This window comes from Oncorhynchus keta, chromosome 32 (assembly GCF_023373465.1).
Source record: "Oncorhynchus keta strain PuntledgeMale-10-30-2019 chromosome 32, Oket_V2, whole genome shotgun sequence".
NCBI classification, from domain to species: domain Eukaryota; kingdom Metazoa; phylum Chordata; class Actinopteri; order Salmoniformes; family Salmonidae; genus Oncorhynchus; species Oncorhynchus keta.
The window spans coordinates 34,968,384-34,991,991 of record NC_068452.1 but is presented as its reverse complement, the minus strand read 5'-3'; the positions used below and the strand labels follow the sequence as shown (position 1 = coordinate 34,991,991).

The 23,608-nt window shown below is 48.9% G+C and overlaps 1 protein-coding gene across 3 annotated transcripts in view; it reads right to left on the bottom strand.

The window, feature by feature from the left end:
• Positions 1–23,608, bottom strand: part of LOC118374456 (acid-sensing ion channel 2-like) — a 509,104-nt gene that overhangs the window by 31,686 nt on the left and 453,810 nt on the right. For all 3 annotated transcript variants that reach the window (XM_052491568.1, XM_052491566.1, XM_052491567.1), the window contains one exon: positions 22,781–22,931. In XM_052491568.1, the coding sequence (XP_052347528.1) occupies positions 22,781–22,931 (151 nt within the window). The remainder of the gene's footprint in view (positions 1–22,780; positions 22,932–23,608) is intronic.

The window sequence follows — 23,608 nt, the reverse complement described above, 5'->3', positions numbered from 1 at the left end:
GAGGCAGCACGGCAGCGCGGCTGGAAGCCCGAGAGGGAGCCCCAAAAATGTCTTGGGGGGTGCACACGGGGAGTCTGTCTCCTTGGGCCGGCGTACATGGCACCAGCCTTACGCATGGTATCCCCGGTTTGCCAGCACAGCCCAGTGCGGGCTATTCCACCTTGCCACACTGGCCTGGCTAGGGGAGCATTCAACCAGGTAAGGTTGGGCAGGCTCGGTGCTCAAGAGCTCAAGTGCGCCTGCACGGTCCGGTCTATCCGGTGCCACCTCCACGCACCAGCCCTCCGGTGGCAGCCCCACCAGGCTGTCTCTCCGTCTTCTCCCTACAGGTGCTCCCACCTGTCCAGTGCCGCCAGAGCCTTCCTCCTGCCCAGCGCCGCCAGAGTCTCCCGTCTGTCCTGAGCCGCCAGAGTCTCCCGTCTGTCCTGAGCCGCCAGAGTCTCCCGTCTGTCCTGAGCCGCCAGAGTCTCCCATCTGTCCTGAGCTGCCCGTCTGTCCTGAGCCGCTAGAGCCACCAGCCAGCCAGGAGCCGCCAGAGCCACCAGCCAGCCAGGAGACGCCAGCTAGCCAGGAGACGCCAGCCAGCCAGGAGCTGCCAGAGCCGTCAGCCAGCCAGGAGCCGCCGGAGTCTCCCGCCTGTCCGGTGCCGCCGGAGTCGTCCTTCACTCCGGCACTGCCGGAGTCTTCTGCCTGTCCGGCGCTGCCGGAATCTCCTGTCCATTCGGGACCCATGACTAGGGTCCCCAGTCGGAGGTCGGAGGTTGGCGGCGAGGGTTGCCGCTCGTAAGAGGCCACGGGGGCGGCTGAGGAGGAGGACAAAAACTGTGGTGAACTGGGGTCCACGTCCTATGCCAGAGCCGCCACCGCGGACAGACACCCACCCAGACCCTCCCCTATAAGTTCAGGTTTTGCGGCCGGAGTCCGCACCTTTGGGGGGGGTAGTGTCACGTTCTGATCTTTATTCCTTTGTTTTGTCTTTATTTAGTATGGTCAGGGCGTGAGTTGGGGTGGGCAGTCTTTGTTAGTTTTTCTATATTTTCTATTTCTGTGTTTGGCCTGATATGGTTCTCAATCAGAGCTGTCTATCGTTGTCCCTGATTGAGAACCATATTTAGGTAGCCTGTTTCCCTTTGTGTTTTGTGGGTGGTTGTTTTCAGTCTTTGTGTGTCTGCACCAGATAGAACTGTTTCGATTGTCACTTTGTTGTTTTGTATTTTTGAAGTGTTCAGTTTATTAAAAAGATAAACACTAACCATGCTGAGCTTTGGTCCTCTCCTTCTTCCACCCAAGACAGCCGTTACAGTTACCGATTAACCGGCCGATTAAATTTTTATTTTATTTGTAATAATGACAATTACAACAATACTGAATGAACACTTATTTTAACTTCATATAATACATCAATAAAATAAAATAAATAATGAAACATGTTCAATTTGGTTTAAATAATGCAAAAACAGTGTTGGAGAAGAAAGTAAAAGTGCAATATGTACCATGTAAGAAAGCTAACATTTAAGTTCCTTGCTCAGAACATGAGAACATATGAAAGCTGGTGGGTCCTTTTAACATGAGTCTTCAATATTCCCAGGTAAGAAGTTTTAGGTTGTAGTTATTATAGGAATTATAGGACTATTTCTCTCTATTTGATACAATTTGTTTTTCATATACCTTTGACTATTGGATGTTCTTATAGGCATTTTAGTATTGCCAGTGTAACAGTATAGCTTCCATCCCTCTTCTTGCCCCTACCTGGACTCGAACCAGGAACACATCGACAACAGCCACCCTCGAAGCAGCGTTAACCATGCAGAGCAAGGGGAACAACTACTCCAAGTCTCAGAGCGAGTGACGTTTGAAACGCTATTAGCCCGCACCCCGCTAACTAGCTATTTCACATTGGTTACACCAGCCTAATCTTGGGAGTTGATAGGCTTGAAGTCATAAACAGTGCAATGCTTGAAGCATTGCGAAGAGCTGCTGGCAAACGCAGGAAAGTGCTGTTTGAATGAATGCTTACGAGCCTGCTGGTGTCAACCATCGCTCAGTCAGACTGCTCTATCAAATCATAGATTTAATTATAACATAACACACAGAAATACGAGCCTTAGGTCATTAATATGGTCGAATCCGGAAACTAGCATTTCGAAAACAAAACGTTTATTCTTTCAGTGCAATATGGAACCGTTCCGTATTTTATCTAACGGATGGCATCCATAAGTCTAAATATTGCTGTTACATTGTATAACCTTCAATGTTATGTCATAATAACGTAAAATTATGGAAAATTAGTTCGCAATGAGCAAGGCGGCCGAAACTGTTGCATATACCATGACTCATGCAATGAACGCAAGAGAAGGGACACAATTTCACCTGGTTAATATTGCCTGCTAACCTGGATTTCTTTTGGCTAAATATGCAGGTTTAAAAATATATACTTCTGTGCATTGATTTTAAGAAAGGTATTGATGTTTATGGTTAAGTACACGTTGGAGCAACGACAGTCCTTTTTCACGAATGCGCATCGCATCGATTATATGCAACGCAGGACACGCTAGATAAACTAGTAATATCCTCAACCATGTGTAGTTATAACTAGTGATTATGATTGATTGCTTTTTAAAAGATAAGTTTAATCCTATTTAGCAACTTACCTTGGCTTCTTACGGCATTCGCGTAACAGGCAGGCTCCTCGTGAGGCAGGTGGTTAGAGCGTTGGACTAGTTAACCTTAAGGTTGCAAGATTGAATCCCTGAGCTGACAAGGTAAAAATCTGTTAACCCATCGTTGCTAGGCCATCATTTAAAATAATAATGTGTTCTTAACTGACTTGCCTCGTTATATAAAGTTGTAGTTTTATTTTTTTTATTTTTAATCTCAAAAATACAGATTTCCGATTGTTATGAAAACTTGAAATCGGCCCTAATTAATCAGCCATTCCAATTAATCGGTCAACCTCTAATAGACAGTATGGACAGTATATGAATAGAAAAGGTGTTATATAGGATGAGCCTTGACTAGAATACAGTATATACATATGAAATGGGTAAAACAGTATGTAAACATTATTAAAGTGACCAATGTTCAATGACTATGTACATTGGGGAGCATTCTCTGAGGTTCAGGGCAGAGTGCCGGGTGGTAGCGGACTAGTGACTGTGTCTAAGGTTCAGGGCAGGGTACTGGGTGGAGGTTGGCTAGTGATGACTGTTTAACAGTCTGATGGCCTGGCGATAGAAGCTGTTTATCAGTCTCTTGTGCCAGTTTTGATGCACCTGTACTGCCTCCGCCTTCTAGATTGTAGCGGAGTGAACAGGCCATGGTTCAGGGTGCTGAAGTCCTTGATGATCTTCTTGGCCTTCCTGTGACACCGGGTGTTGTAGATGTCATGGAGGTCAGACAGTGTGACCACACCACTCTCTGGAGTGCCCTGTGGTTGTGGGCGGTGCAGTTGCCGTACCAGGAGGTGATACAGTCCAACAGAATACTCTCGATGGTGCATCTGTAGAAGTCTGTAAGGGTCTTAAGGGCCAAGTTGAATTTCTTTAGCCTCCTGAGGCTGAAGAGGTGCTGTTGCGCCTTCTTCACCACACTGTCGCTGTGAAGGGATCATTTCAGGTCCTCAGTGATGTGCACGCTGAGGAACTTGAAGCTTTTGACCCTCTCTACTGCAGCCCCGTCGATGTAGATGGGGGCGTGTTGGATGGATGGGTAATCATTCTGGTGTCATGTACATTATGAGGAAAATGTATATTCCTTTTGAAATACTAATTTAGATGGGAGAGAACGGAGATCAGGGGTTATATGAGCATCAACACACACTGCTATGTGAGTTTACTGTACAGTCCATCACGAACACAACAAATCACCATCACCAGATTTGATCTGAATGAGATGGACAGATAGAAAGTGTGATTGAAACAATCATCATCAGTACCGCCATCATCATTCTTATCACCATCGTTTCCACAGGTAATGTATTTGGGTGGGACTTCCGAAATAAATGACTATGGTATTTCATTTGCCTTCCTCTCAGGGCGTGTCAGCTGTGATTCCATCTCCGGCTGAAATGAGAAATCACAGAGCAGAGGGGAATAAGAGAATCCGTCGTTGCAGAGGAAGAAAACGGGCTGAGAGTGTGAGAGAGAGCAAGACAGAGATAGTGTGTATGTGTGTGTGAGAGAGAGAAAGAGAGAGAGAGAGCGTGGTCCTTCTGTAGCTCAGTTGGTAGAGCATGGCGCTTGTAACGCCAGGGTAGTGGGTTAGATTCCCGGCACCACCCATACGTAGAATGTATGCACACATGACTGTAAGTCGCTTTGGATAAAAGCGTCTGCTAAATGGCATATATTATTATATTATATATAGCAAGACAGAGATAGTGTGTATGTGTGTGTGAGAGAGAGAAAGAGAGAGAGAGCAAGACAGAGATAGTGTGTATGTGTGTGTCAGAGAGAGAAAGAGAGAGAGAGCAAGACAGAGATAGTGTGTATGTGTGTGTGAGAGAGAGAAAGAGAGAGAGAGCAAGACAGAGATAGTGTGTATGTGTGTGTGAGAGAGAGAAAGAGAGAGAGAGCAAGACAGAGATAGTGTGTATGTGTGTGTGTGTGAGCGATAGAGAGAGAGCAAGACAGAGATAGTGTGTATGTGTGTGTGTGAGAGATAGAGTGTATGTGTGTGTGTGTGTGAGCGAGCGAGCGAGAGATAGAGAGCAAGACAGAGATAGAGTGTATGTGTGTGTGTGTCCACGAATGTGTGTATGAAATCAAATAAGAACAGTCACATCTAATCTTGTGTGGGCCCCTGCTGCCAGGGTTTACGTCTCCCACATGGCCCGGGGTCAATCTTGTTTCTGCTATTCCATCACAGACATTACATTCCCTCCCACACCTCCCTCCCGCGACCCCTCACACACCTCCCTCGCTCCGCACCTCACACACCTCCCTCCCTCCACCCCCCACACACCTCCCTCCCGCCATCCTTCACACACCTCCCACACAGCCAGAGGGTTTGCCAATTTGCCATACACCACAGCTGCGGACCCCCACCACACTACCCAGCCAATCTGCCATGCTGTAGCCTATCTGATCCAGCCACTTGTGTTTGATCAGGCAGCAAGTTTGACACTACACTGTCCTCCTTCCAGAAATACACCTGCTGTTCCATGTTGCATTTGATGAGTAACATTGATCATTTGGACATTCATGTAAACAGGGGTGTTTCATGGTCAAGTTTCCACACACACACAAGTCAATGTGTATTATCACCAAGAAACAGTAAAAAGGCATCGGAGGAGTATTTTCCACTCCAGTGTGGATCATACCCGCTGTCTGACCTTTTGTTGAAAAAACAACCTCATGTTGTGTTCGGGAGGCCTCAGCACCACGAGTCTGTTGAGAAGCCTGAGAGTGCTGAATTAATATGACAGAGCAGAGAGAGAAGGGCCCTTAGAACTACAACATGTGTTAGGTTCTGTTTGAAGTTCCACTCTCCTCTTTTTTCTAACATGGTGGATATCTGAGATGATGATGGCAGGTTGTTAGAGGGAGAGAGGATACTGCCGAGGATCCTCTGAACACCAAAGGTAATTATTCAAGTTCATTAGCTGTGAATCCAATGAAATTTGGCGGCATTCTGAACGGAAAATCTAAATAACTCAATGGAGAATCAGAATCTAAACAATTCAATGGGGAATCAGAATCTAAACAATTCAATGGAGAATCAGAATCTAAACAACTCAACGGAGAATCAGAATCTAAACACCTCAATAGGGAATCAGAATTTAAACACCTCAATAGGGAATCAGAATCTAAACAACTCAATGGAGAATCCGAATCTAAACAACTCAATGGGGAATCAGAATCTAAACAACTCAATGGGGAATCAGAATCTAAACAGCTCAATGGGGAATCAGAATCTAAACAACTCAATGGGGAATCAGAATCTAAACAATTCAATGGGGAATCAGAATCTAAACAATTCAATGGGGAATCAGAATCTAAACAATTCAATGGGGAATCAGAATCTAAACAACTCAACGGAGATTCAGAATCTAAACAACTCAATGGAGAATCAGAATCAAATCGAAGAGACAGAGACAGAGAAAGGGAAAACAGAGGGAGGACAGAAGGAGAAAGATATAGCAGTATGAGGGAATGGGGAGAAAGAACATGGAGCGAGAAAGGGATGGAGCGTTATAGAGAGAGAAAGAGGTGGAGAAATTTGTCCTGGGTTGTCTGTGAAAAGATGAGAGAGAAATCAAAGTCAAGGACTTCTCTTTCATGGTTACAAATGAAGGCCGTGGCTAATCTATACTCTCCTACAGTATCCAACGCTTCAGATGGGAGTCAGGATGGAGTCATGAGAGTGTGTGTATCAATGTTAACTCAATTACTATGAGGCTGAATACGATCACATACACTGAGTGTACAGAGCAATAGGGACACCTTCCTAATATTGAGTTGCACCCACTTTTGCCCTCAGAACAGCCTCAATTAATCTGGGCATGGATTCTTCAAAGTGTCGAAAGCATTCCACAGGGATGCTGGCCCACGTTGACTCCAATGCTTCCCACAGTTGTGTCAAGTTGGCCGGATGTCCTTCGGGTGGTGGACCATTCTTGATACACATTCTTGAAACTGTTGAGCATGAAAAACCCAGCAGAGCTGTATTTCTTGACACACTCAAACCGGTCCGCCTGGAAGCTACTACCATACCCCCTTCTAAGGCACTTAAATATTTTGTCTTGCCCATTCACCCTCTGAAAGGTCCACATACACCATCCATATCTCAATTGTCTCAAGTCTTAAAAATCATTCTTTAACCGGTCTCCTCCCCTTCATCTACACTGATTGAAGTGGATTTAACCAGTGACTTCAATAAGGGATCATAGCTTTCACCTGGATGCAGCGACCCAAGAAAACGACTCCGAAAAAGAGGGAAACGAGGCGGTCTTCTGGTCAGACTCCGAAAAAGGGCACATCGCGCACCACTACCTAGCATTCTTCTTGCCAATGTCCAGTCTCTTGACAACAAGGTTGACGAAATCCGAGCAAGGGTGGCATTCCAGAGGGACATCAGAGACTGCAACGTTCTCTGCTTCACGGAAACATGGCTCACTGGGAAGACGCTATCTGATGCGGTGCAGCCAACGGGTTTCTCCACGCATCACGCCGACAGAAACAAACATCTTTCTGGTAAGAAGAGGGGCGGGGGCGTATGCCTCATGACTAACGAGACATGGCGTGATGAAGGAAACATACAGGAACTCAAATCCTTCTGTTCACCTGATTTAGAATTCCTCACAATCAAATGTAGACCGCATTATCTTCCAAGAGAATTCTCTTCGATTATAATCACAGTCGTATATATCCCCCCCCAAGCAGACACATCAATGGCTCTGAACAAACTTTATTTAACTCTTTGCAAACTGGAAACCATTTATCCGGAAGCTGCATTCATTGTAGCTGGGGATTTTAACAAAGCTAATCTGAAAACAAGACTCCCTAAATTTTATCAGCATATCGATTGCGCAACCAGGGGTGGTAAAACCTTGGATCATTGTTACTCTAACTTCCGCGACGCATATAAGGCCCTGCCCCGCCCCCTTTCGGAAAAGCTGACCACGACTCCACTTTGCTGATCCCTGCTACAGGCAGAAACTTAAACAAGAGGCTCCCACGCTGAGGTCTGTCCAACGCTGGTCAGACCAAGCTGACTCCACACTCCAAGACTGCTTCCATCACGTGGACTGGGACATGTTTCGTATTGCGTCAGATAAAAATATTGACGAATACGCTGATTCGGTGTGCGAGTTCATTAGAACGTGCGTCGAAGATGTCGTTCCCATAGCAACGATAAAAACATTCCCTAACCAGAAACCGTGGATTGATGGCAGCATTCGCGTGAAACTGAAAGCGCGAACCACTGCTTTTAATCAGGGCAAGGTGTCTGGTAACTTGTCCGAATATGTCACGAGTCCGACCTTCGGCTCTGTTGTAGAGGTACGTGTTAGTGCCTAGTCGTGATTTTTTCCATTTTACTTTTTGATTCCCTGGTGTTGGGAACGTACTTTTGTGAGCACCCTGTGGTGCGTTGGTGCTATTAAAAGACGCACCGCATTGAACTCTGTCTCCTGCATTTGACTCCACACCCACGACACCCGGAGCATTACAGAATCCCGCACCTATCAGATTGAATGGAGATAGCAGGAGCAGCAGCCAACCCTCTCCCATCGATGGAGGAACGGGTTCTCCACCACACCACCGTCCTCCATCGGATTGGATCCGCGATGGATCAAGTGATGGAGAGAATGGACAAATGGGAGAGGAGTGGTCTCCTCTCTCCACCTTCGGCACCCACGGTTCCGGACTCCCCATCTCCCGACTCCAGCACCCTCCGTCTGACGCTACCGAGGGCTTATGATGGAGCGGCGGCGGGTTGCCAGGGGTTTCTGCTTCAGCTGGAGCTATACCTGGCCACCATCAGACCCACTCCCTCAGGAGCAGAGAGGGTGAGTGTCCTCATTTCCTGCCTCACGGGTCGTGCTCTGGAGTGGGCGAACGCAGTCAGCGCGGGAGCACTACACAGAGTTTTCCTGCCGCTTCCGTGCCGTGTTTGATCACCCTCTAGACGGCCGGGGGGTGGGAGAACGACTATTTCATCTCAGGCAGGAGAGGAGGAGCGCCCAGGATTACGCGCTGGAATTCCGGACCTTGGCAGCCGGATCTGGGTGGAACGACAGGGCCCTTATGGACCACTACAGGTGTAGTCTCCGAGAGGACATCCGCCGGGAGTTAGCGTGTCGGGACACCACTCTGTCACTGGATCAGCTGATCGACATGTCCATTCGACTGGATAATCTGCTGGCTGCCCGCGGGCGTTCAGAGAGGGTTCTGTGCGTTCCACCACCCAGCCCCTCCGCTCCCATTCCCATGGAGTTGGGAGGGGCTACGCCGAGGGGTACCGGAGGAGGAGGCCTTCCCTGCACCAACTGTGGTCGGAGAGGACACACGTCTGATCGGTGCTGGGGGAGTCCGTCTGGGAGTAGAGATGGCAGGCGGAACGCTTCTCGGTCACCCCAGGTGAGTCAGCATCAAACTCACCCAGAACCCCTTGTTGGCCACATGTTTGTCTTAACCTCTTTCCTTCACTTTTTTCCCTCTTCCCAGCATAGGGCGCTAGTCGATTCAGGCGCAGCTGGGAACTTTATGGATCGCGGACTCGCCCTTAAGTTAGGGGTTCCGCTGGTGCCGATAGATTCTCCTTTCCCCGTGCACTCCCTAGATAGGGTCAGGGATGGTCAGGGAGACCACGGTCCCACTGGACATGGTGACGCAGGGGAATCATAGGGAGCGTATCAGTTTTTTTTATTATTGATTCGCCTGCGTTTCCAGTGGTGCTGGGGACTCCCTGGCTGGCCCGGCACAATCCTAACATTTCGTGGAGACAGGGGGTTCTCCAGGGGTGGTCAGAGGAGTGTTCTGGAAGGTGTTTGGGAGTTTCCATCGGTGCCACGTCGGTGGAGAGTCCAGACCAGGGTTCCACGGTGTGCATTCCCCCCGAGTATGCCGATTTGGCAATCGCTTTCAGTAAAGTGAAAGCGACTAAATTACCACCTTATCGACCGGGAAGGGATTGTACGATAGATCTCCAGGTAGACGCTGCGCTTCCCAAGAGTCACGTGTACCCACTGTCCCAGGAGGAGACGTTGGCAATGGAGACATATGTCACGGAGTCGCTGGGACAGGGGTACATTCGGCCCTCCATTTCACCCGTCTCCTCAAGTTTCTTTTTTGTGAGGAAAAAGGAGGGAGGTTTGCGTCCGTGTATCGATTATAGAGGTCTAAACGCCATCACAGTGGGGTATAGTTACCCCTCTACCTCTCATCGCTACGGCGGTGGAATCGTTCCACGGAGCGCAGTTCTTCACAAAACTGGATCTCAGGAGCGCGTATAGTCTGGTGCGTATTCGGAAGGGAGACGAGTGGAAAACCGCATTTAGTACTACATCCGGCCACTATGAGTACCTCGTCATGCCGTATGGGTTAAAGAATGCTCCAGCCGTTTTCCAATCCTTTGTAGACGAGATTCTCAGGGACCTGTGCGGGCAGGGAGTGGTTGTTTATATCGATGACATTCTGATCTACTCGGCCACTCACACCGCGCATGTGTCTCTGGTGCGCAAAGTGCTTGGTAGACTGCTGGAGCATGACCTATACGTCAAGGCTGAGAAATGCGTGTTCTCTAAACGAGCCGTCTCTTTTCTGGGATATCGCAGGGTGTGATGGAGGGTGACCGCAGTAAGGCCGTGCGTAATTGGCCGACTCCAACCACGGTAAAGGAGGTGCAGCGGTTTTTGGGTTTTGCCAACTACTACCGGAGGTTTATCCGGGGTTTTGGCCAGATAGCGGCTCCCATCACCTCACTGCTGAAGGGGGCCCGGTGCGTTTGCAGTGGTCAGCAGAGGCGGACAGAGCATTCAACAAGTTGAAGGCGCTGTTCACTGATGCGCCCGTGTTGGCGCATCCGGACCCCTCTCTAGCATTCATAGTGGAGGTGGACGCGTCCGAGGCTGGGGTGGGTGCCGTGCTATCACAGCGCTCGGGTACGCCACCAAAACTCCGCCCCTGCGCTTTCTTCTCAAGGAAGCTCAGCCCAGCGGAGCGTAACTATGATGTGGGGGACCGGGAGTTGCTAGCGGTGGTTAGAGCTCTGAAGGTGTGGAGACACTGGCTTGAGGGGGCTAAGCACCCTTTTCTCATCTGGACCGACCACCAGAATCTGGAGTATATTCGGGCAGCTAGGAGACTTAACCCACGTCAGGCAAGGTGGGCCATATTCTTCACCCGGTTCCGGTTTACTTTGTCTTATAGACCGGGCTCCCAGAACGTGAGGGCTGACGCACTGTCCCGCCTTTACGACACGGAGGATTGGTCCACCGAACCTACTCCCATCCTTCCCGCCTCAAAGCTGGTAGCCCCAGTGGTATGGGAGGTGGACTCGGACATCGAGCGGGCGTTACGGGCTGAACCCGCGCCTCCTCAGTGTCCAGCGGGGCGAAGGTACGTGCCGCTTGGTGTTCGGGACAAACTGATTCGGTGGGCTCACGTCCTACCCTCCTCGGGTCACCCTGGGGTGACGAGGACAGTGGGGAGCCTTCAGGGGAGGTATTGGTGGCCTACATTGGCTAAGGACGTTAAGGGTTATGTCTCCTCCTGTTCAGTGTGCGCTCAGAGTAAGGCTCCTAGGCACCTTCCTAGAGGGAAGCTACAACCCCTCCCTGTTCCACAGCGGCCATGGTCACGTCTGTCCATAGATTTCCTGACCGATCTTCCGCCGTCTCAGGGGAACACCACGGTTCTAGTGATTGTGGATCGGTTCTCTAAGTCCTGCCGTCTCCTCCCGTTGCCCGGTATCCCTACAGCCCTACAGACTGCGGAGGCATTATTTACCCATGTCTTTCGGCACTACGGGGTGCCGGAGGACATCGTTTCTGATCGGGCCCCCAATTCACGTCTCGGGTATGGAGAGCGTTCATGGAACGCTTGGGGGTCTCTGTCAGCCTGACCTCCGGTTATCACCCCGAGAGTAATGGGCAGGTGGAGAGAATGAACCAGGAGGTGGGTAGGTTTCTGCGGTCGTATTGCCAGGATCGGCCAGGGGAGTGGGCACGATACATTCCCTGGGCTGAAAAGGCTCAGAACTCACTACGCCACTCCTCTACTAACGTGTCCCCTTTTCAGTGTGTGTTGGGGTACCAGCCGGTCCTGGCACCATGGCATCCGAGCCAGACCGAGGCTCCTGTGGTGGAGGAATGGGTACAGCGCTCCAAGGAGGCCTGGAGGGCCGTCCAGGAATCTCTACGACAAGCGAGTGGACGGCAGAAAAGGAGTGCTAACCGCCACCGCAGTGAGGCCCCCGTGTTTGTACCGGGGGACAGGGACTGGCTCTCGACCCGAAACCTACCTCTCTGCTTGCCCTGCCGGAAGCTGGGTCCGCAGTGTGTAGGGCCCTTTAAAGTCCTGAGGAGAATAAACGAGGTGTGTTATCGATTACAACTCCCTTCCTATTATCGTATTAACCCCTCGTTTCATGTGTCTCTCCTCAGGCCGGTGGTAGCTGGTCCCCTGCAGGACAGTGAGGTACCGGAGGTCCCTCCCCCCGCTCTGGACATCGAGGGGACCCCGGCGTACACGATCCGGGCCATTCTGGACTCAAGACGCCGGGTGAGGGGCCTGCAGTACCTCGTGGACTGGGAGGGGTACGGTCCGGAGGAGAGGTGCTGGGTACCGGTGGGGGACATCTTGGATCCATCCATGTTGAGGGATTTCCATCGCCTTCATCCGGATCGCCCTGCACCTCGTCCTCCGGGGCGACCTCGAGGCCGGTGTCAGCGCGCTGCGGGAGCCGCGCGTCACGAGGGGGGTACTGTCACGAGTCCGACCGAGGGTGTTTCCCCTTCCCGGGCGGGTGGCGCTCGGCGGTCGTCGTCACCGGCCTATTAGCTGCCACTGATTGTTTTTCCTCCCCCTCATTGTATGTTTAGTGGTAGCACCTGTTCATGTTTAATTAGTTTGTCTTTATTAGACAGCCGGCCCGCCTGGTTGTTGTGCGGGATTATTTCTATGTAACCTTCGGCTCTGTTGTAGAGGTACGTGTTAGTGCCTGGTCGTGATTTTTTCCATTTTTCCATTTTTCCATTTTTTCCATCAGACCCTGGGTCTCGACCCCACCCTGTGCAACTGGGTGCTGGACTTCCTGACGGGCCGCCCCCAGGTGGTGAGGGTAGGCAACAACATCTCCTCCCCGCTGATCCTCAACACGGGGGCCCCACAAGGGTGTGTTCTGAGCCCTCTCCTGTACTCCCTGTTCACCCACGACTGCGTGGCCACGCACGCCTCCAACTCAATCATCAAGTTTGCGGACGACACAACAGTGGTAGGCTTGATTACCAACAACGACGAGACGGCCTACAGGGAGGAGGTGAGGGCCCTCGGAGTGTGGTGTCAGGAAAATAACCTTACACTCAATGTCAACAAAACTAAGGAGATGATTGTGGACTTCAGGAAACAGCAGAGGGAACACCCCCTATCCACATCGATGGAACAATAGTGGAGAGGGTAGCAAGTTTTAAGTTCCTCGGCATACACATCACAGACAAACTGAATTGGTCCACTCACACTGACAGCGTCGTGAAGAAGGCGCAGCAGCGCCTCTTCAACCTCAGGAGGCTGAAGAAATTCGGCTTGTCACCAAAAGCACTCACAAACTTCTACAGATGCACAATCGAGAGCATCCTGGCGGGCTGTATCACCGCCTGGTACGGCAACTGCTCCGCCCTCAACCGTAAGGCTCTCCAGAGGGTAGTGAGGTCTGCACAACGCATCACCGGGGGCAAACTTAGTGAATGATTTATACCACTTCCGGGTTGGAGCGAGCGGTCGCATTCGCTCTTCGCTCTGCAGGAGACTCTGCTAGCTAGCCAACAGCTAACAGCTAACAGCTAGCCAACGTCACCACACGTCTACTGATTCGAATTCAATCACCGGTCAGGTAGTATCACATTTTCATTTCATTTCATTACAGTACAACGGTTTGATTTGTTTGATCGTAGCTAGCTACATAGCTAGCTACATAGCCGTCTTTGTTTCAAAGATAATTGTGTAGTCTAGAGCGATTTCCTAGGTTAGCTAGCCAGCTATTGTCGTTCTTTTAACGCAACGTAACGTAAACAACACTGCTAGCTAGCCAGCTAGCCCCCAAATAGTAGCACTGTAGAAACTATTACACTCAACGGAACGACTTGATTAGTGTAGTGTCAACAACGCAGCTACTGCCAGCTAGCCTACTTTAGCAGTACTGTATCATTTTAATCATTTTAGTCAATAAGATTCTTGCTACGTAAAGCTTAACTTTCTGAACATTCGAGACGTGTAGTCCACTTGTCATTCCAATCTCCTTGCATTAGCGTAGCCTTTTCTGTAGCCTGTCAACTATGTGTCTGTCTATCCCTGTTCTCTCCTCTCTGCACAGACCATACAAACGCTCCACACCGCGTGGCCGCGGCCACCCTAATCTGGTGGTCCCAGCGCGTACGACCCACGTGGAGTTCCAGGTCTCCGGTAGCCTCTGGAACTGCCGATCTGCGGCCAACAAGGCAGAGTTCATCTCAGCCTATGCCTCCCTCCAGTCCCTTGACTTCTTGGCACTGACGGAAACATGGATCACCACAGATAACACTGCTACTCCTACTGCTCTCTCCTCGTCCGCCCACGTGTTCTCGCACACCCCGAGAGCTTCTGGTCAGCGGGGTGGTGGCACCGGGATCCTCATCTCTCCCAAGTGGTCTTTCTCTCTTTCTCCCCTTACCCATCTGTCTATCGCCTCCTTTGAATTCCATGCTGTCACAGTTACCAGCCCTTTCAAGCTTAACATCCTTATCATTTATCGCCCTCCAGGTTCCTCGGAGAGTTCATCAATGAGCTTGATGCCTTGATAAGCTCCTTTCCTGAGGACGGCTCACCTCTCACAGTTCTGGGCGACTTTAACCTCCCCACGTCTACCTTTGACTCATTCCTCTCTGCCTCCTTCTTTCCACTCCTCTCCTCTTTGACCTCACCCTCTCACCTTCCCCCTACTCACAAGGCAGGCAATACGCTTGACCTCATCTTTACTAGATGCTGTTCTTCCACTAACCTCATTGCAACTCCTCCAAGTCTCCGACCACTACCTTGTATCCTTTTCCCTCTCGCTCTCATCCAACACTTCCCACACTGCCCCTACTCGGATGGTATCGCGCCGTCCCAACCTTCGCTCTCTCTCCCCCGCTACTCTCTCCTCTTCCATCCTATCATCTCTTCCCTCTGCTCAAACTTTCTCCAACCTATCTCCTGATTCTGCCTCCTCAACCCTCCTCTCCTCCTTACTGCATCCTTTGACTCTCTATGTCCCCTATCCTCCAGGCCGGCTCGGTCCTCCCTCCCGCTCCGTGGCTCGACGACTCATTGCGAGCTCACAGAACAGGGCTCCGGGCAGCCGAGCGGAAATGGAGGAAAACCGCCTCCCTGCGGACCTGGCATCCTTTCACTCCCTCCTCTCTACATTTTCCTCCTCTGTCTCTGCTGCTAAAGCCACTTTCTACCATTCTAAATTCCAAGCATCTGCCTCTAACCCTAGGAAGCTCTTTGCCACCTTCTCCTCCCTCCTGAATCCCCCCCTCCTCCCTCTCTGCAGATGACTTCGTCAACCATTTTGAAAAGAAGGTCGACGACATCCGATCCTCGTTTGCTAAGTCAAACGACACCGCTGGTTCTGCTCACACTGCCCTACCCTATGCTCTGACCTCTTTCTCCCTCTCTCTCCAGATGAAATCTCGCTTCTTGTGACGGCCGGCCGCCCAACAACCTGCCCGCTTGACCCTATCCCCTCCTCTCTTCTCCAGACCATTTCCGGAGACCTTCTCCCTTACCTCACCTCGCTCATCAACTCATCCCTGACCGCTGGCTACATCCCTCCCGTCTTCAAGAGAGCGAGAGTTGCACCCCTTCTGAAAAAACCTACACTCGATCCCTCCGATGTCAACAACTACAGACCAGTATCCCTTCTCTCTTTTCTCTCCAAAACTCTTGAGCGTGCCGTCCTTGGCCAGCTCTACCGCTATCTCTCTCAGAATGACCTTCTTGATCCAAATCAGTCAGGTTTCAAGACTAGTCATTCAACTGAGACTGCTCTTCTCTGTATCACGGAGGCGCTCCGCACTGCTAAAGCTAACTCTCTCTCCTCTGCTCTCATCCTTCTAGACCTATCGGCTGCCTTCGATACTGTGAACCATCAGATCCTCCTCTCCACCCTCTCCGAGTTGGGCATCTCCGGCGCGGCCCACGCTTGGATTGCGTCCTACCTGACAGGTCGCTCCTACCAGGTGGCGTGGCGAGAATCTGTCTCCTCACCACGCGCTCTCACCACTGGTGTCCCCCAGGGCTCTGTTCTAGGCCCTCTCTTATTCTCGCTATACACCAAGTCACTTGGCTCTGTCATAACCTCACATGGTCTCTCCTATCATTGCTATGCAGACGACACACAATTAATCTTCTCCTTTCCCCCTTCTGATGACCAGGTGGCGACCGCATCTCTGCATGTCTGGCAGACATATCAGTGTGGATGACGGATCACCACCTCAAGCTGAACCTCAGCAAGACGGAGCTCCTCTTCCTCCCGGGGAAGGACTGCCCGTTCCATGATCTCGCCATCACGGTTGACAACTCCATTGTGTCCTCCTCCCAGAGCGCTAAGAACCTTGGCGTGATCCTGGACAACACCCTGACGTTCTCAACTAACATCAAGGCGGTGTCCCGTTCCTGTAGGTTCATGCTCTACAACATCCGCAGAGTACGACCCTGCCTCACACAGGAAGCGGCGCAGGTCCTAATCCAGGCACTTGTCATCTCCCGTCTTGATTACTGCAACTCGCTGTTGGCTGGGCTCCCTGCCTGTGCCATTAAACCCCTACAACTCATCCAGAACGCTGCAGCCCGTCTGGTGTTCAACCTTCCCAAGTTCTCTCACGTCACCCCGCTCCTCCGCTCTCTCCACTGGCTTCCAGTTGAAGCTCGCATCCGCTACAAGACCATGGTGCTTGCCTACGGAGCTGTGAGGGGAACGGCACCTCAGTACCTCCAGGCTCTGATCAGGCCCTACACCCAAACAAGGGCACTGCGTTCATCCACCTCTGGCCTGCTCGCCTCCCTACCACTGAGGAAGTACAGTTCCCGCTCAGCCCAGTCAAAACTGTTCGCTCTGGCCCCCAATGGTGGAACAAACTCCCTCACGACGCCAGGACAGCGGAGTCAATCACCACCTTCCGGAGACACCTGAAACCCCACCTCTTCAAGGAATACCTAGGATAGGGTAAGTAAGGGTAAGTAATCCTTCTCACCCCCCTTCTCCCCCCTTCTCCCCCCCCCTAAAAAGATTTAGATGCAAGTGGCTGTTCCACTGGATGTCATAAGGTGTATGCACCAATTTGTAAGTCGCTCTGGATAAGAGCGTCTGCTAAATGACTTAAATGTAAATGTAATGTAAATGTAAACTACCTGCCCTCCAGGACACCTACACCACCCGATGTTACAGGAAGGCCATAAAGATCATCAAGGACATCAACCACCCGAACCACTGCCTGTTCACCCCGCTATCATCCAGAAGGCGAGGTCAGTACAGGTGCATCAAAGCTGGGACCGAGAGACTGAAAAACAGTTTCTATCTCAAGGCCATCACACTGTTAAACAGCCACCACTAACATTGAGGGGCTGCTGCCAACACACTGTCATTGACACTGACCCAACTCCAGCCACTTTAATAATGGGAATTGATGGGAAATGATGTAAATATATCACTAGCCACTTTAAACAATGCTACCTTATATAATGTTACTTACCCTACATTATTCATCTCATATGCATACGTATATACTGTACTCTACATCATCGACTGCATCCTTATGTAATACATGTATCACTAGCCACTTTAACTATGCCACTTTGTTTACTTTGTCTACATACTCATCTCATATGTATATACTGTACTCGATACCATCTACTGTATGCTGCTCTGTACCATCACTCATTCATATATCCTTATGTACATATTCTTTATCCCCTTACACTGTGTATAAGACAGTAGTTTTGGAATTGTTAGTTAGATTACTTGTTGGTTATCACTGCATTGTCGGAACTAGAAGCACAAGCATTTTGCTTCACTCGCATTAACATCTGCTAACCATGTGTATGTGACAAATAACATTTTATTTGATTTTGATTTGATTCACGTGGTCAGTTTATATCATGGAAAGAGCAATGTTCTGTACACTCTCTATGCGTGGGAATACTTTGGAACATATTTGGTAGTGGTGGGATGCTGGAAATAGCTGAGCCAATTGAAGTAGGTGACAGAAAGGAAGTGAACATTCACTTTCATTGTTTTAAAGGTGAGATAATGAGCTGCCTTGGGATACTCTATAATATTCCTCAGAACAATTTCAACTTAATCCTGTTATATAAGCAAAACCTGATATATTGTTGTCTCTACCTTCTTGCCCTTTGTGCTGTTGTCTATGCCCAATAATGGTTGTACCATGTTTTGAGCTTCTCCATGTTGTGCTGCTGCCATGTTGTGTTGCTACCATGTTGTTTTTATGTTGTGTAGCTACCATGCTGTAGCAACACAACATGAATAGGTCGTAGGTCTCTCTTTATGTAGTGGCTCCTAAGTGGTGCAGTGGTCTAAGGCACTGAATTGCTGTGCTCGAGGCATCACTACAGACACCCTGGTTTGAATCCAGGCTGTGTCACAACCAGCCGTGATTGGGAGTCCTATAGGGTGGTGCACACTTGGCCCAGCGTTGTCCGAGTTTGGCCGGTGTAGGCCGTCATTGTAAATAAGAATTGTAAATAGTCAGTTCTTAACTGACTTGCCTAGTTAAATAAAGGTTAAAAAACACTTTAAATGTTGCGTTTATATTTTTGTTCAGTGCAGTGTAATAACCTCACAGTCTGATGTGAAATGCTAAGTGTTTAACTCCCCACTCCTGCAAAAATTCAGTAGGTAACCCAACGGCAGAATGAGATAACAAGTCTTCAGATCAAGAGAAGAGTGAGAAAACTCGCCTGGCTCTTCCACTTTCTAATCTGAACTTCAATTGACCTCTCTTGCAGACAGGGACAATCCATACAGCATCCCACACAAACACGGCCAAGATCGCATTGTGTTCGATAAGGATTTAAGAAAGTACAGCGAAAAAAGGAATACATTGATTGGAAACAACAGAGGAAGCCTGTTAATACTGTGAAAGGTGGTTGTAGTAAGTGTTGACACTGTATTATGCACCCTGGGCAAAACCTTAGGTTGAAATCAATAGCAGCTATGTGCATACTTTCCATATGTTACGTGTTCCTGTCTGAGGACAGTGAACAATAACAAAGTGTGTGGTATTGGAGAAGCCAGAGGTCAAGTGCCACGGCTGAGTCCCAAACGGCACCCGATTCCCATTATCGTGCACTACTTTTGAGCAGGGCCCAAAGTAGTGTACTGTACAGGGAATAGGGTGCCATTTGGGGTGTAGCCAATGAGTTTCATCAGACACACAGTGGAGAAGTGGAGCTGGAGGTTAGCACAGCGACTGCAGCAAATCTCCCTTTAAATTCACATGAAAGTTATTCAAATGTTTGTAAAAGTAAATGATTGGAGAAAATGACTTCGATGAGGTCCTAATCACTTGACAAGTCGTCATTGAATTCCACTTGACAACCCTGCAAATATTTAAGATGCACTTGAGAGATCAGCCCCTCGAATACAGCTGATGTATAAGAGGAAATGATAGAGACAATCTGAAGCTGTCATTATTTCTTCTTCTAGGCAACTGCATATCTATTTCTAAAACACCGCACACACCTACGCTGGTGATCAAATTAAGATAGCACATCTGTAGTTAAGTGTAATAGCAAATGGGTTGGGTTGTGTACGTTAATAATGACTAATAAAGTGATTGTTGTCATAATTTTAAAAAATCAATCTAGTCTAATTAATATAAATAAAAAGACAAACATGACTTTACACTACAGATGTAGGATCTTCATTTGATCACTCTTTTGTTGCACAGTAGGAAATGTAAACTTGGCGTATATTCAATGTTTAAAAAGGCTTCCAAAGTTTGTAATTTCCACTTTAAAATGTCAGATTTGATTTGCCCTTACAAAAATTGTATCAACCCCTACAAAGAAGTCAATTATTTCTAATCCACATAATACTTGGCTTTTTCTATGACTGCAAGATAATTTTCCTGCTGTAGAAAACTGGCTCAAATTAAGATCCTACATCTGTACTGTGCTCCTGTTGATGCTCATCCAATCTAGATGAAGAACACGGCCCAGTTTTTTTTTTTTACCTATCTAGATTTTTCCTATTGGATAGGGTTAAATGCATAGAAATCTAATTAATTGAACAGACAAATCATTGACTTGAATGGGGCCAATTCTATTCATTCAATTTCTATGCATTTAATCCTATCCAATAGGAAAAATCTAGATAGATAACTTTTAAAAAACTGGGCCCAGGAAACTGTGGATTTTGACTACCCCTAGCTGACAGTAAAATACCCAGGAACCAAAAATACAACAATTCCATTCTTCAGATCAATAAACATCCCATGCCAAATGTCAACACCCCCTCTTCCTCCATGGTCCTATCCTGATACTGTCCACTTCCTCTGTACTACAAACTAACTCCTGTGAGTCCAGACATGACAGTATGGCAGCAAAACAAGCTGCCTCTCTAGCCTCTAAAGCTCCCAGGATGCAGCTAGCCACAAACCTGACCATGGAGACGATGCAGCTCTGATTGACTGCAGGCCTTTGCCAGGCAGACAGAAAGGAGAGGGTGAGAGGAGGGGTGGAGAGAGAGAAGAGGGTGAGAGGAGGGGTGGAGAGAGAGAAGAGGGTGAGAGGAGGGGTGGAGAGAAATAGGGAGGGAGAAAAATAATAGAAAGGCTGAGGTAGGAGCCCTGTTCCGTGTGTCAAGTGTGTCTAATAGGTCCGGCATGTCCGTTGTGTCCAGTGTGTCTAATATGTCCGGTATGTCCGTTGTGTCTAATATGTACGGTATGTCCGTTGTGTCCGGTTTGTCTGGTGTGTCCAGTGTGTCTAATATGTCCGGTATGTCCGGTATGTCTAATATGTCTGGTGTGTCCAGTGTGTCTAATATGTCCGGTATGTCCGTTGTGTCTAATATGTAGGGTATGTCCGTTGTGTCCGGTTTGTCTGGTGTGTCCAGTGTGTCTAATATGTCCGGTATGTCCGTTGTGTCCGGTATGTCCGTTGTGTCCAGTTTGTCCGTTGTGTCCGGTTTGTCTGGTGTGTCCAGTGTGTCTAATATGTCCGGTATGTCCGTTGTGTCCGGTTTGTCTGGTGTGTCCAGTGTGTCTAATATGTACGGTATGTCCGTTGTGTCCAGTGTGTCTAATATGTCCGGTATGTCCGTTGTGTCTAATATGTACGGTATGTCCGTTGTGTCCAGTGTGTCTAATATGTACGGTATGTCCGTTGTGTCCGGTTTGTCTGGTGTGTCCAGTGTGTCTAATATGTACGGTATGTCCGTTGTGTCCAGTTTGTCTGGTGTGTCCAGTGTGTCTAATATGTCCGGTATGTCCGTTGTGTCCGGTATGTCCGTTGTGTCCAGTTTGTCCGTTGTGTCCGGTTTGTCTGGTGTGTCCAGTGTGTCTAATATGTCCGGTATGTCCGTTGTGTCCGGTTTGTCTGGTGTGTCCAGTGTGTCTAATATGTACGGTATGTCCGTTGTGTCCGGTATGTCCATTGTGTCCAGTTTGTCTGGTGTGTCCAGTGTGTCTAATATGTCCGGTATGTCCGTTGTGTCTAATATGTCCGGTATGTCCGTTGTGTCCGGTTTGTCTGGTGTGTCCAGTGTGTCTAATATGTACGGTATGTCCGTTGTGTCCGGTTTGTCTGGTGTGTCCAGTGTGTCTAATATGTCTAATATGTCTAATATGTACGGTATGTCCGTTGTGTCTAATATGTCCGGTATGTCCGTTGTGTCCGGTTTGTCTGGTGTGTCCAGTGTGTCTAATATGTACGGTATGTCCGTTGTGTCCGGTTTGTCTGGTGTGTCCAGTGTGTCTAATATGTCTAATATGTCTAATATGTCCGGTATGTCCGTTGTGTCTAATATGTCCGGTATGTCCGTTGTGTCCGGTTTGTCTGGTGTGTCCAGTGTGTCTAATATGTCCAGTGTGTCTAATATGTCCGGTATGTCCGTTGTGTCTAATATGTCCGGTATGTCCGTTGTGTCCGGTTTGTCTGGTGTGTCCGGTGCCTTTGCTTAGATTTAAGTCTCTAACGGCACAGAGGCCCTGCTTCTCTGTGAGGTGGAAGCTGTGAGGAGGAAGCTGCAAGGAGGAAGCTCTGAGTAGGAAGTTCTGAGCCCCCTGTTATCTGCTGACAGGACTGAGCCAGCTGGTTGTGTGCTAATTCATCCGTACAGGCACACAGAGGTATAAACAAGGGCACCATTCAGGGCCCTCCATCCCACTAGGAGACTCTACAAAGAGGTCTACACTCTCACTGTGCTTCTAGATGCCCCTCTGTATAGCGATTTAGCCTCTGCCTTATCACAACAGACTTAAACACACCAGTGATGGGAAGGGACAGCTGAGGAGAAGCCTATGTGTCCCACTGCTAATCTGAGAAGAACATGTGGAGAATTGATCGGGGGAAATAAACAGGCTCTCTGCATGATACATGTTCTATATATGGAGAGTAAATATAGTCTATCTGCTAGAGGGCCCATGACTTGGCTTGATGCTGTGCTTCAACAACTCCCCTGTCTTCACTTCCACGCAGGTTGAGACGTGAGCAAGGCTTTCAATGAGGCTCATTGTGCAGCTAACAGGTCAGGCAGCAAGATCCCTCCTACACAAGACTATATGAACAACTAACAGGGCTTCTTCCACAATGAACAACAAATCGTGAGGAAACTGATAAAGGAATGGCATCGCTTCCAAATCTGAAAGGAAAAGCACATCCTGACTTGAGCTGTTATTTGACAGCAAGTCAATACATTTTGGACAGAATTGATATAAATGGTGAAAAACACAGGACATAGAATATAACTTTGGGGGACACCAGATGTCAACTCCACACAGTCAGACTGAACACCCTCTACATGGATACATTGTGACTTGGATGGAGAGGGTCAAGTATGGTGTAGTTGGGCCTACCTGTGTCGCCCCACACGGGTAGGTACTCGTCCTGCTGGATGTCCAGCATAATCTCCAGGCCGTTCCCCGTCCCTCCCTTCATGGTGGTCCGCAGCGTCTTCCCCTCCTCCGCTGCGTTGAACATGTAACACTTCCCATACCTGGTGAACACCTGCAGAGAGAGAGAGAGAGAGAGAGAGAGAGAGAGAGAGAGAGAGAGAGAGAGAGAGAGAGAGACAGAGAGAGAGACAGAGAGAGAGACAGAGAGAGAGAGAGAGAGAGAGAGAGAGAGAGAGATTGAGAGAGAGAGAGAGAGAGAGAGAGAGAGAGAGAGAGAGAGAGAGAGAGAGAGAGAGAGAGGAGAGAGAGAGAGAGAGAGAGAGAGAGAGAGAGAGAGAGAGAGAGAGAGAGAGAGAGAGAGAGAGAGAGAGAGAGAGAGAGAGAGAGAGATTGAGAGAGAGAGAGGGAGAGAGACAGAGAGAGAGAGAGAGAGAGAGAGAGAGAGAGAGAGAGAGAGAGAGAGAGAGAGAGAGAGAGAGAGAGAGATTGAGAGAGAGAGAGACAGAGAGAGAGAGAGGAGAGAGAGAGAGAGAGAGAGAGAGAGAGAGAGAGAGAGAGAGAGAGAGAGAGAGAGAGAGAGAGAGAGAGAGAGCAGAAGTTAGTACTGACCATGTTATGTACACAGGCTGGTGGACATCAGGAGATACATTAACTAATCATAAACTGGTACCATGACATTCCCTGAGGAGGTTTAGGGAAAGAACTGTCCTTATAGCCTTCTAAATGCATTAAGAAATCAGCAAGCTGAACTAGATATGATAATGATTGTAATACCCTACAGGCAAATTC